Source organism: Chinchilla lanigera, unplaced genomic scaffold (assembly GCF_000276665.1).
Source record: "Chinchilla lanigera isolate Chin_1 unplaced genomic scaffold, ChiLan1.0 scaffold00512, whole genome shotgun sequence".
NCBI classification, from domain to species: Eukaryota; Metazoa; Chordata; class Mammalia; order Rodentia; family Chinchillidae; genus Chinchilla; species Chinchilla lanigera.
The window spans coordinates 1-10,465 of record NW_004955913.1 but is presented as its reverse complement, the minus strand read 5'-3'; the positions used below and the strand labels follow the sequence as shown (position 1 = coordinate 10,465).

Sequence of the window (10,465 nt, the reverse complement as noted above, 5' to 3'; positions counted from 1 at the left end):
CTCAGAGGACCCGAGAAACTGAAAGGGCCCGTGAGGAGGGCTGCAGAAGGTGACCCGCAGACCCGATGGACCCCTCAGCCGCACAGGTCTCCGGGTCTCGTGTTTGCTTGGTTTGCAGTGCTCTGACTTAATTGCTGTAAAGACATTTCCAGCAAACTGCTGAGCACTTTTGTTCGACCAAGGGTGCGTGCGTAAAATACTCAAATAGTGACTGTGTGCCACATGAAAGCCCCTGAATGGCCACTTCTTCCGGGACGCTGATAATGGGATGAATGTTGAATTGAAGGGAACACACTCAGACCTAGGGACCCCTCGTAGATTCTCAGCTTCCCCCTACCTTGTTGAACAAACTCCCCTGGCTGTGTCAGCAGAGTGTGCTTGTCAAAGTGAGGTCCTCAGCGTCAAAGCTTGAGCCACTCCCTGGCCCGCGTTGCCCAGTTTCAATATTTTCTTGATTTCTAGATTTGCTTTTCAGTAAAGAAAGTCCGTGTGCCCTTGCCTCATGAAAAGAGGCGAGGATGGGAAAAGTGGAGGCAGAGCTTCCTGTCACGGGCTTGTGCCTTGATCGAGGTTTGGGTGCAGGGGTCTGAAAGAGCTTGGGTTGAGGATCCTATGGCCATGAGCCTCTCACCTTTACCTGGTGGTCTCCTCTCTGCCTTTGCTCCCCAGGAGCTGCGAGAAGACAACATCATCTTGATTGAAACCAAGGCCATGCTGGAGGAGCAGCTGACCGCTGCCCGGGCGCGCGGAGACAAAGTGCACGAGCTGGAGAAGGAGAACCTGCAGCTGAAATCCAAGCTGCACGACCTGGAACTGGTATAGGCAACTGTGCAGGGGCCATGTGCAGAACTGGGTGGGGGTGGGGGGTGGGCCAGGCCCTTCTCTTAGCTGCTGAGCTCAGTGGGCTTGAGTGGCACTTAATACCTCAAAGCAGCTAGGCCTGACCTTGGCGGTGCTTTTCTGTAAGGATGAGCACCCCTGCTGGCCTTTCCCCAGTGGGCAGGGCAGGGATGTTGACCTCTTCAGACTTTTGACATCCCGGAGACCTGCTTCAGAGCCGTAGAGCTGCCCATCACCCAACTGCCTGCTCCAGAGCCCTGTGTGGGGTGTCCCCAGGATCACCCAGCATTTGTTTAGAGACTTTGGGTTTTTCTGTGGAACGTACTTAGCCAGGTTGAGGTACCGTCCGGTGGCTGTCACTGGCATAGTGAGGCCCGTGTGGCACACTCATGGGCAGCTCTGTGTCTGGAAGTGAGCGGGCCTGCGCTGTCCCTTCATCCTCAGCAGCTGGCAGTGGATGCCCGAGGCTGGGCCTGACCAGAGGCCTGTCTCCATTTCTTTTCTCTCCTGCCCTAGGACCGAGACGCAGATAAGAAGCGAATAGAGGAGCTGCTGGAAGAAAACATGGTCCTGGAGATTGCCCAGAAGCAGAGCATGAACGAGTCAGCCCACCTGGGCTGGGAGCTGGAGCAGCTGTCTAAGAACGCGGAGTTGTCAGACGGTAGGTAGCGCCTGGTGCCTGGAGCCAGCTGGACCGGGGCTGCATCCTCACCCAGAGAGCTGAGTCCTGGCACGGAATCCTCACGGTGGCCCATCCATTCACCTCAAGTAAATATAATTTCCTTCAAGTGCCACTTGGAACTGTTTCATTACAGTCCTCCCCCTGGAGAGCACGAGGGGTCTGGCGGCCTGGATGTCAGGATGCAAAATACAAATTAAGTGTCGCCAGGCTGCTCTGTTTCCCATATGGCCACTCAGGAGCTTCCAGATCGCAGCACGCTGACGCCCAGGGGACATCTTAAGCATGTCTGCATGGTTGAAAGCCCTGGATGGCAGGAGAGTCCCCATTGGTCGCTAATCTCGGCTATAAATATACCCTGGGCATTACTTCCTCAGTTCATTTGCATAATTGGGCAAGATGGATGCAGCCTGTCTTCTGTCTCCTGGGTGGGGATGCTGAGTGGCTGCTGCTCCCAAGAGCTGCGAGGCTAGTCCTCCTGGGTGGCACTGCTGCCCCCTGCTGGCCCCCCAGCTGAGGTGGCAGTCGTGGGAAGGGCGGGGGTGGGGGCAGCACTGGACCAGGAAGCTTCAGCGCCAGGCAAACAATGAGCTGGTTCCTGTGTTTGAAAATAGCACCCGCTCACCTGATAGTTCAAGTTAATGTTTACTTAGCCTTACAAAGTGCGGTGGAGCTTTTGGCTTGTTCTGGTGGTGGCTTTTTAAAATCCTGGTAAACATCCCTAAGAATACCAATGAGGTTATTGAAAGCAGCTGTTTGTTCACTCTTCTCAGTTCCAAACTTAAACTGTTGGTTAACTTCTTACAATGAGCAGTTGGTTCTGTCTGTGCTTTGGGGCCTGTGCCCTGTGCAGAGCCTGGGTGCCCTGTACAGGGCCTGGGAGCGGCTCAGGGTGGGAGTGACAGACCCCCTACCTCTAAGTCCAACAGGATGAACCGCTGCCCCCTGGTGGTGAAGAGAGGTGGTGTTGCCTCCTCTGTCTCCAGGGCTTGTGTTAGACTCTGAGACCAGAATAGCTGGTGACTTGGAAGCCCTCACCAGTGGACTCTTCAGGATAGTTTGTGAGTGCTTTAAGGTCAATAATTATGATTTATTCTTAATGATAAGGCCGGGCGTGGTGGCCCCCGCCTGTAATCCCAGCACTCGGGAGGCTGAGGTAGGAGGATCGTTGTAAGTTCGAGACCAACCTGGGCTACAAAGTGAGCTCAAGGCCAGCCTGAACTGCATGGCGAGACCCTGTCTCAAAAAGACCAAAAAAAAAAAAATAATAATGTTGAATGACACAATACAAGAAAAGCCTGAAAATTTGTTCTTTTAATTTTTAAAAGTACTTATTTTCTAAAGAGACGGCATCTTGCTGTGTTGCCTAGGCTGGCCCTAAACACCTGGGTTCAAGCCTCTTGAGTGCCTGGGACTGAGGGCATGTGCCACTACGGCTGGTTCCATATGTTTTAGACCTTTTCCTTTGCTGGGGTTTGAACTCAGGCTTCTTGCATACTGAACGCACACTGTACTACTGAGCTACATCCCCAGCCCCCTGAATATACCTTTGAGTGTACCGTATGACTTGTGAAGACTTGGATTAAGAGTCTTGGCTCCTCCACTTGGTGAAGTGCTGACCCAGGGCAAGCACATAACTTCTTCAAGCTTGAGTTTCCTCATCTGCGAAGTGAGGGTGGTGAACCTGCCCGATGGGGACTCATAGCCTCCTCTGAGCACAGATGAGACCAGATGGGGAAGCCTCACCCTGGCCTGGCCCTGGTGGCCTGCGGAGGGTGGCCGTCCTTGTCTATTAAAGCAGATCTGCTTGCTGGGCTGCTGATGAGCAGGGCGCTCAGTGGAGAGCCGTTGGTTGTTTAGTGATAAACTGCCTGTCATCGATTCCATCGATTCCATTGTTCACCTTGTAGAACCGTAAGAATTACTCTCCGCAGGTACAGAGTGTTGGCGTGGGGAGATGAGAAAGAGATGGAGGTTGGTGATGGTTGGGGAACACGTGAGCATCCCTAAAGCCAAAGAGCTGCACATTTAAAAAACGACTGATGTGGTAAATCTTACATACATCTCACCACAGTCAAAAACACGTTGCTTTTTTCCCCACACACGCCCCAGAGGTGCTGTCCAGGTGACCAAAAGTTCGAGTTAGTTGGGTTTTAGGTGGGTGTTTTAGGTTAGGGTTTTTCGGGTAGCATAATCAGGATGAAGCCCCAGCCGTGCTCACCTTTGTCCGTCTTCACTAAAGCAGGACACATGATCTGCTCCGCTGCCACCTTACCTGTTGTTCCTTCCTGCACATACTGTTTGCCTTGGTAGAGAACGGAAGCTTGGAGGGAGAAACAGACCCCTTGTAGTCCTAGCGGTTGATCGCCCAGGGTAGTGAGCGCACACACTACATTTGCACAGGGGTGGGCTTGCTGTGAAAGTCCCAGCCTGTGTTCCCTATATAGCCTCTGGGCGGCAGCGGGGTGGGCAGGGGTGGGGGGAGAGGGGCTGCAGAGTTAGCGGCGTAGTGTGCTAAAGCTCAGCTTATGGTGGGCTTTGCAGCCTTGATCCCTCCTTCAGAGGCCTTTCACGTCTGATGTTTTCTTCCCCAGAAGCCCTGACTCACCTGCTGTGGTCCTGTCCCAGGACTGTGTTTCCTTCTCTGCTTGCATTTGAGCTGCTTACAACCAGAGTAGACAATTTACCTTTCTGTCTTACTCAGAATTTTTTTTTTTTTGTCTGTCTTTTTGAGACAGGGTTTCACTGTGCAGTTCAGGCAGGCCTTGAGCTCACTTTGTAGCCCAGGCTGGCCTTGAAGTCACAGCGATCCTCCTGCCTTAGCCTCCTGAGTGCTGGGATTACAGGCACGTGCCATCACGCCCTGGCTTACTTGGAATTTTTAAAACCATTTGCATAGATTCTCACTTTTCTTCAGTATAACTGTAAATCATAAGAAGTCTGCGCCGAGGTTCTCACCCAGGCTGGCAAGTGCTGGGTGCATAGCTTTCCGTCCCCCACCGCAGAACCACTGGTCACTTACTGTGCCTTCCCTGCTGAGCAGTCACAGAGAACATGGCCTGTTAGCCCTCTCTCCTGGCCCCTGCAGTCCTTGAGTAGGCCGTCAGGTTAATAGCCTGGTAAGCAGGTGGTCCCTGCAGGTTACATGGTCTTTGGCTTTTGTATAAGCTCCTGCCCCGCAACCTGCTCTCTCCTTGAGCCCAGCTAAGACAACAGGGGGATGAGAGTGGCGGAGCCAGACGTGGGTATCCAGCTCCCCGGGCTTGGGGCTCAGGGCTCTAGGCAGAGTGAAAGTAGAGGCTCCAGAACAGGGCTCTGACTCACTTTCTGCTTCAGCCTCCAGGAAGTCGTTTGTGTTTGAGCTGAACGAATGTGCATCTAGCCGCATCCTAAAGCTGGAGAAGGAGAACCAGAGCCTCCAGAGCACCATCCAGGGGCTGCGGGATGCATCCCTGGCACTGGAAGAGAGCAACCTCAAGTGCGGAGAGCTGGAGAAGGAGAACCACCAGCTCAGCAAGAAGGTGAGCTTGCTGGGCAGCGCAGTCCGGGGCTTGTCCTCCTAGGGTGGAGGCTGCCTCACTTGCAGCGGGGGCGGTGTAGTTGCATTGTGGGTTCTGAACACACCCAGCACCAGGTTCTAGCGCAGGCAGAAGGCAGGAGAGATCTTGTTGATGGCCCCCTTGCAAGACTGGCACTTTTGACGTGTGGGTATCCGACCTGCTTCTGAGTGCCGAGATGTCATTTGTTGACATTGCAGGGGCAGTGGGAGGAATATCAGCTGCAAGGTGGGAGGTGCATGCTGCAAGGCTGCTGCCTGCTGTTCTTCACCTGAGTGGGGCTTGACACACCCCCTCCTCGTGGGACCCTTGTGGGGCTGCCCAGCTGCACTGCTCCCTCATGTCGCCGTGAAGCACGGTGCATCTTGCAGCATTTTTGCTGCTGCACAGCTTGTCCTGACTTGGCAGGACAAGAGAAGATACCCCATCTCGTGCCAGGTCTTTTGGTTTGGAGCAGCAAGGGAGAGGTGGCTGGATGTACTGGCTTCTTAGGTTTGTGCAGGTTTGGCACAGGAAATACCTTCATAAATGGCAGTCCAGTCTTAGCCAGGACACAAAAGAGCTGACCTTGAGGACGATGAGCCTTCCACCCTGTGGGACCTTGGCGTCTGCTGTGGGAAGCCTGCCATGGCATCTTGCCGGCCTGGAGAGAGTACGGGTCACCTCCCTAAGGCCCCCAGGGTAGCACCAGCCTCCCTTGTTCCCTGTTGCCTCTTCCCCAGCGTTTGCTGCCACCCAGCGTGACTACTGCCAGTCTGCCGGGTCCTGGCTACCTGCTCCCCCTCTGGGTCAGTTTCCTGGCCTGACACCAGGCCTGTCCTGCACTAGTCCATGTCTGAGAGCAGGGAGCGTCCCCGGCAGGAAAGGGAGAGTCACTGAGCCCGGGTTAGAGCTGTTCCGCCTCTGGGGCCTGGAGCCCCCTTCTTCCTTGCTTCCTTGCTGCCCTAGGCCTGGCTAGAAGCTGCCCAGCCGACAGAGGGGCTGTTGTCTCATTCTCTGCACACGTCTCACTGTGTTTTGACCCTATCCAGTGTGCCTGACCTGTCACGGGTGCTCCCTGTGTTTGGCCGATGAGCACTGCGGCACCAGCAGGTCACGGTCAGCCCCAGGACCTTGAGGCAGTGCAGCCCACCCTGACTCTCCTAGCTTCAACCTCAGCCGTCCTCTCCCTCCCTTGGGGTGGGTCTCGGTCTCCCACTAACATTTCTCAGTCAGCGAGTGGGCTCTGGAGGTGCTCCCTGGGGCCAGCCCAACCCCGTCAGCCCTGTAGCTGGCCCGCAGGCTTGCATAAGCCCAGGATGTCCACGGAAACAGTAGTTCCCCAGGTGTATACCGTGCCTGTATCTCGAGGCACCTCCGTGGGTCCTGGAGAAGTTGCCTCCCTCCCCTGTGACTATAACTCCGTACGATCACTGGGTGAAGCACACTCACTGTGGGGTCCCCGGGTTGGGGTGAGGGCTTGGTGCCCTGACAGCATGATACATATGCAACGCTCCCGCAGTGGCGGACCCCACAGCCTGCTTCCACTGTGGGGGTTGAGATCAAATAGACCCTGAAGCAGGAAAGCTGAGTGGCTCCTTACCAAGGGGAAAGGTCTCAGACCTGCATCTGACAAGGGTCCTGAGAGCCGCCCAAGATTTGCACACCTGGCTGTGCAACGCTCAGCTCCTGGTGTTCATGGGTGTCACCTGAGCGTACCAGATCCCACCCCCAGCGAAAGTTTGCGATGTAGCCAAGCTGTGCAGGTGATCCCACCTCCACCATGACCATCGTTTTAGGATGGCGTTCCCCAGCCAGCAGCACCTGGGGTTCCCCCCAAACCCCCAGTCAGAAGTGATCTTGAGGGAGGAGTCAACTCCCACGTTCCACCCTGCCTGCTGTAGGTGTGATTGAGAGGATGGATCGCTGGCCCTGGTGGTCAGCCACAGAAATTTGCTGTGGCCATGTAGTCGGTGGGGACAGACCTTGATCCCTTGCTCCTCTGAGGCCAGCATCATGCCTGTTCCTCACACGGAGAGCTTGGTGTTGGGGGAGAGAAGCTGCATCTTCATCTCCTGAAGGCTTGGCTGCCCCGTGAAGTGTGAGGAGCCCGGGCACGCATGGGTTCCTGCAGAAGAGCCTGGTGTTGGGGTGACTGGGATGTAGGATTCCCCAGCCGGATGTATGCGGTGGCCTGGCGCAGGGGCAGCTGGAGTGTGCAGTGGGTGGAAAGGACAAGTGGCAAAGGGTGACAAAATGGGGAACCTCTCTGAGCAGCTGCGTGCTGTCACCACCCACCCCACCCCAAGGCAGGGTGCTGGATAGGAAATGAGTGAGCATGAAGTCCCCACAGGGCCTCCAGCAGTGGTGGCCAGGGATGGTGACACTGGGGAGCAGGGAAAAGGCCAAAAGGAACCCCACGGCAGATGAGGCCCAGGGACCTGCAAGGGATGTGGCAGTCTGCTGCCCAGTGACTTTGCTCAAGGCCCCACACACAAAGTTCAGGGTATGAGGGGGTCACTGCAGAACAAGGCCAGAACCTTTTCTTCAAACAGAGGCCCGTTCCAGTTTTCTGTGGGGCTGAGAGGTTTGGGTTGTGTTTTAAAACGTGGCCCACTTGGAAAGGCTGACTTTGGCACTGGGATGGGTTTTTTTGGCCACAGATTGAAAAGTTACAGACCCAGCTGGAGAGAGAGAAACAGAGCAACCAGGACCTGGAGACCCTCAGTGAGGAGCTGATCCGGGAGAAGGAACAGCTGCAGAGTGACATGGAGGCCCTGAAGGCCGACAAGGCCAGGCAGGTAGGCCCTGCCGCTGCCTGTCCCGCTCCTGGGACTCTTGCTTCCGAGAAGGAAGCTGAGGGTAATGGCCATTCCTGACAGCACTCGCAGTGCTACACACAGTGGAAAGACATCTTAGGTGGCAAACTGCCAGGTGACAGGTGTTATGACGTGGGGTATGTGCTATGGAGGGAACAGATGGGCTGCAGAGCAGGAGAATCCTGGGTGCAAGGCCGCTTTACAGCTACCATGCAAGGCTTCTAACCTTAAAGAATGAGGAGGAGCCAGCGAGGCTAAAGGCTTGAGGGAAAGTACTCAGCTTGTGCAGTGTCTGTGGTGGAAAGCAGCTGGGAGTGATCAGTGGGCCGCAGAGGTGGGCAGGGCCCGGTCCCTGGGTTCCCGCTGGGTGCCCGCTCCTTGACTTACGATGGCCATGACAAAAAGGACTGAGGAAAATGGCTAAAACTATTTAAGAGAGAGAGAGAGATGTTGCTTATGTTTGAGGCCGACTTTGGCTGGATTGAGTGTATGTTGACCTGAGCGCTATCAGCACTCGCGTCTGTGCCTCTCACGGGGTCTGTGTCAGGCCTCGGAATTGTTGGGATGGTTTGGCTGCGCGGTGTAAGCCCAGGTCCCTGGCCTCAGTTCCCACAGCGCTCTGGGCCCTGCTCATTGTGTTTCCCTATAGATCAAGGATCTGGAGCAGGAGAAGGAACACCTTCACCGAACCGTGTGGTCGCTACGGGAGAAGTCGCAGGCCAGCAGTGAGGCCCGTGGGAAGGACGTCGAGAAGGAGAACAGGGCCCTCCACCAGGCAGTGACAGAGGCTGGCAGCAAACTGAGCCAGCTTGAGTTGGACAAGAAGCAGCTGCACAGGGACCTGGAGCAGGCCAAGGAGAAGGGGGAGCGGGTGGAGGTGCTGGAGAAGGAGCTGCACCGTCTGGAGAAGGAGAACGAGCAGCTGGCCAAAAAGGTGACCTCCCTGAAGACGGTCACCGAGAAGGTCGAGGCCCTGGAGCATGAAAGCCGGGGCCTGGAGCTGGAGAACCGGACGCTGAGGAAGTCACTGGACACTCTGCAGAACGTGTCAGTGCAGCTCGAGGGCCTGGAGCGTGACAACAAACAGCTGGATGAGGAGAACCTGGAGCTTCGGAAGATGGTGGAGACCATGCGCTTCACCAGTGCCAAGATGGCGCAGATCGAGAGGGAGAACCAGCAGCTGGAGCGCGAGAAGGAGGAGCTGCGGAAGAGCGTGGACCTGCTGAAGGCGCTGAGCAAGAAGTCGGAGCGCCTGGAGCTCAGCTACCAGAGTGTAAGTGCCGAGAACCTCCGGCTGCAGCAGAGTTTAGAGAGCAGCGGCCACAAGTCACAGGCCCTCGAGCGGGAGCTGAGCGAGCTGGAGGCTGAGCACCAGGCGCTGCGGCGAGACCTGGAGGCCCTTCGGCTCACCAACAAGCAGCTGGAGAGGGCCGAGAAGGACAAAAAGGCCCTGGAGCAGGAGGTGGCCCAACTGGAGAAGGACAAGAAGCTGCTGGAGAAGGAGGCCAAGCGGCTGTGGCAGCAGGTGGAGCTGAAGGACGCCGTCTTGGACGAAAGCGCCGCCAAGCTGTCGGCAGCCGAGAAGGAGAGCCGTGCGCTGGACAAGGAGCTGGCCCGCTGCCGGGACGCGGCCAGCAAGCTGAAGGAGCTGGAGAAGGACAACAGGGACCTCACCAAGCAGGTCACCATGCACACGAGGACGCTGACCACCCTGAGAGAGGTGAGCCGCATGCTGGAGGGGTGGCGGGAGGGCCTGTTTCTGGGGTGTGTGGTTCTAGAATAGAAGGGGGACTTTGCATGTCCTCCATAAGTGTATCCCTTGTTCTAATATTCCAAAATCCAAAGAACCAGTGGAAATCATATGTTATGATCTTACTATCCAGAGGTAGTTATGCGTAACATTTGGTTCGTTGTGTCATTTCCCCTGTGCACGTGCATACAGATGCTCCTTGACTTACGATGGGCTATGTCTTCATGAACCCACCGTGGGGTGAAAACGCTGTAAGTGGAAAATGCATTTAATATACCTGCTGCGCACCCTTGCATAGCAACACAGCACACTGCGGAGTCGGTGGTTTCCCCTCCTGATCAGGTGGCTGGCTGGGAGCAATGGCTCAGTGTCCCACACAACGTCAGGAGAGATCCGACGGCACTTTGCTAGCCTGGGGAAAGACCAAAATTGAAAATTTGATTGTGAAGTCAAAAAATTGTCAGTCAAGTCACCCTAAATCAGGATCAGCTGTTACATGCTCTGCGTTAGACTATACAGTGGGGCTGTTCTAATTTTTTTATCATGTTATGTCATTTCTCAAAAGCTTCAATTTTCAGTGGCTGTACAACTCTATAGATATAATTCTATAGAGTTACATTATTTTGGAGGTGCTTAGGTTATTCCCAGTACTTTGCACTGTTTCTTGTTTTGTTTGTTTTTGGTGCTAGGGATTGAACCTAGGGCCTTGTGCATGCTTGCTGAGCTCTGCCCCCAGCCCCCACTTTTTTGTTGTGGTTTTTTTTTTCTTTTTTTTTTTGGTACCAGCAATTAAACTCACAACATCAGGCTTGCCAGGCAGGCACTGTGCCGCTGAGCTATA

At 55.2% G+C, this 10,465-nt stretch overlaps 1 protein-coding gene across 1 annotated transcript; it reads left to right on the top strand.

Annotated features, from left to right (window-relative positions):
- Positions 1-603: 603 nt before the first annotated feature.
- Positions 604-9,657, top strand: LOC102025644 (protein Daple-like). Its single transcript, XM_005415145.2, has 5 exons — positions 604-816; positions 1,357-1,501; positions 4,856-5,040; positions 7,719-7,856; positions 8,524-9,657. The coding sequence occupies exons 1-5, from the start codon at positions 613-615 to the stop codon at positions 9,655-9,657; spliced, it is 1,806 nt and encodes a 601-aa protein (XP_005415202.1). The 5' UTR covers positions 604-612.
- Positions 9,658-10,465: the final 808 nt, after the last annotated feature.

Bases quoted from the DNA above. Each gene is read 5' to 3' on its own strand.
- LOC102025644 (XM_005415145.2), top strand. From the start codon at position 613: ATGGCCATGAGCCTCTCACCTTTACCTGGTGGTCTCCTCTCTGCCTTT. The intron at 5,041-7,718 runs GTGAGCTTGCTG...TTTTGGCCACAG, and splicing joins ACCACCAGCTCAGCAAGAAG to ATTGAAAAGTTACAGACCCA. The intron at 7,857-8,523 runs GTAGGCCCTGCC...GTTTCCCTATAG, and splicing joins AGGCCGACAAGGCCAGGCAG to ATCAAGGATCTGGAGCAGGA.